The sequence below is a fragment of the Babylonia areolata genome, chromosome 15, assembly GCF_041734735.1.
Source record: "Babylonia areolata isolate BAREFJ2019XMU chromosome 15, ASM4173473v1, whole genome shotgun sequence".
Classification (NCBI taxonomy): Eukaryota; Metazoa; Mollusca; class Gastropoda; order Neogastropoda; family Buccinidae; genus Babylonia; species Babylonia areolata.
In genome coordinates this window covers 19119608-19122107 of record NC_134890.1, presented here as the reverse complement: position 1 = coordinate 19122107, position 2500 = coordinate 19119608, and the positions used below count along the sequence as shown (strand labels likewise).

The following is a 2500-nucleotide window of genomic DNA, read 5'->3' as shown; positions in this document are numbered from 1 at the left end:
CCCACCACATCCATATCACACCACACCCACACCACACTACACTACACTACATCACACCACACCACATCACACCCACACTACACACCACACCACACCCACACCCAAACTACATCACACCACACTACACCACACAACACCCACACACCACATCACACCCACACCACACCACACTACACAACACCCACACCACACCACACCCACACCACACCATACAACACCCACACCATACAGCACCACACAACACCCACACCATACAACACCCACACCACACAACACCCACACCATACAGCACCACACAACACCCACACCACACCACACCACACACCACACCACACAACACCCACACCATACAACACCCACACCACACCCACACCACACCACACCCACACCATACAACACCCACACCCACACACACCGCACCACACCACTTCCACACCACACCCACACCACCCCGGGACGACTCACCAGGCGGGTCTGCCAGGCCAGGAAGGCCCCGAAGAGCAGCAGGATCAGCTGCAGCCCCAGCACGCACACCAGGAAGTATGTCTCGTGCGTGGACGTGCACACCAGCACGTAAGTATGGATCTCCGTGTCTTCGGCCTCGTTCATCTGATGATGATGGTGATGATTATTATGATGATGATGGTGGTGGTGGTGGTGGTGGTGGTGATGATGATGATGATGATGATGACGATGATAATGATGATGATGATGATGATGATGATGGTCAGTGTTTGTTCATCTGAACTCCTCGGAGGCGATGATGATGATGATGATGATGATAATGATGATGATGACGACGACGATGATGATGGTCAGTGTTTGTTCATCTCAACTCCCCAAAGGTGATGATGACGATGATGATGATGATGATGATGATGATGATGAGGTGTTGGGTTGATGTCGGAAAAGTGACACTGAGGGGTGCGGGTGGTAATCTGGTGGGAAGGAGGGAAGGAGGGAACGGAGAGAGAGAGAGAGAGAGAGAGAGAGAGAGAGAGAGAGAGAGAGAGAGAGAGAGAGACAGACAGACAGACAGACAGACAGACAGAGAGGAGGTGGGAGGAGAGGAAATGTGCGGAACCAGCAGACACAGAGGCATATACAGATACGGACAGATGTACACGCGCGCGCGCACACAAACACACACACACACACACACACATATTGTGCACAGATACACACAGACAGACACGCACGCACACGCACATACACATACAGACAAAGGGAGTGCGAGAACGAGAGCAAGAAAGAAAGAGAGGGGGGATGAGGGGGTGGGGGGGAAACAGAGAGAGACAGACAGACAGACAGACAGAGGGGCAGATAGACAGACAGCAGATAAGAATGAAAGACAATCACACATACTCACAGACATACAGTCAAAGATTATAATCATATTGCGCTACATTATATTTGCATTGCATTGCATAGTCTCGTGTCCGGAATTGCATTGCATAGTCTCGTGTCCGGAATTGCATTGCATAGTCTCGTGTCCGGAATTGCATTGCATAGTTTCGTGTCCGGAATTGCATTGCACAGTCTCGTGTCCGGAATTGCATTGCATAGTCTCGTGTCCGGAATTGCATTGCATAGTCTCGTGTCCGGAATTGCATTGCATAGTCTCGTGTCCGGAATTGCATTGCACAGTCTCGTGTCCGGAATTGCATTGCATAGTTTCGTGTCCCGAATTGCATTGCACAGTCTCGTGTCCGGAATTGCATTGCATAGTCTCGTGTCCGGAATTGCATTGCATAGTCTCGTGTCCGGAATTGCATTGCACAGTCTCGTGTCCGGAATTGCATTGCATAGTTTCGTGTCCCGAATTGCATTGCACAGTCTCGTGTTCCGAATTCTCTATCTAAAATCCTCTCCCGCGCCAGCATTTCTTCTTCTTCTTCTTTTAAAATAAATCATTTATTTGTTTTTCATATACTGTTTGCATACATCTGTTCCCTGCCTCCCCCAAAATATTTTTAACATAATTTTGTCAGGTTGGCAGCTCCCATGTTGCCGTGGGTTCCTTTACGTGCTCACAACGGGACCTCGTTTTGTCGCAGAAAGACATTCAAACAGCTGAAAACGTCCAGTGAGTCTACAGTCACCAGCAAACAGTATTCCTTCCTTCCTTATTTCCTTCCTTCCTTCCTTCCTTCCTTTCTTCCTTCATTCCTTCGACGACTGCTTGTTTTTTGGCAGAAGGAAGTTAGACTCGCAATGACTCAGAGCTATGGTTTTCTAAGACGTTAAATTAGAGACAGACACACAGACAGACAGACACACAGACAGATATACATACAAACAGACATACTGATATACACAAAAGGCATACAGACGTACAGACAGACAAACAGATGAGTAGACAGACAGACACATACACAGACAAACAGAGAGACAGACAGGCAGGTAGATTTAAAAAAAAGACAAAGACAGACAGATAGATAAACACACATATAAACTGAGAGACAAACAGAGAGACTGACAGACAGACAAACAAAGAGAC

The 2500-nt window shown here is 48.0% G+C and overlaps 1 protein-coding gene across 1 annotated transcript in view; it reads right to left on the bottom strand.

The window, feature by feature from the left end:
• The window catches only part of LOC143290290 (gamma-aminobutyric acid type B receptor subunit 2-like), a 37548-nt gene that overhangs the window by 3407 nt on the left and 31641 nt on the right, over positions 1-2500 (bottom strand). The window contains exon 14 of the mRNA XM_076599639.1: positions 466-609. Within this exon, the coding sequence (XP_076455754.1) occupies positions 466-609 (144 nt within the window). The remainder of the gene's footprint in view (positions 1-465; positions 610-2500) is intronic.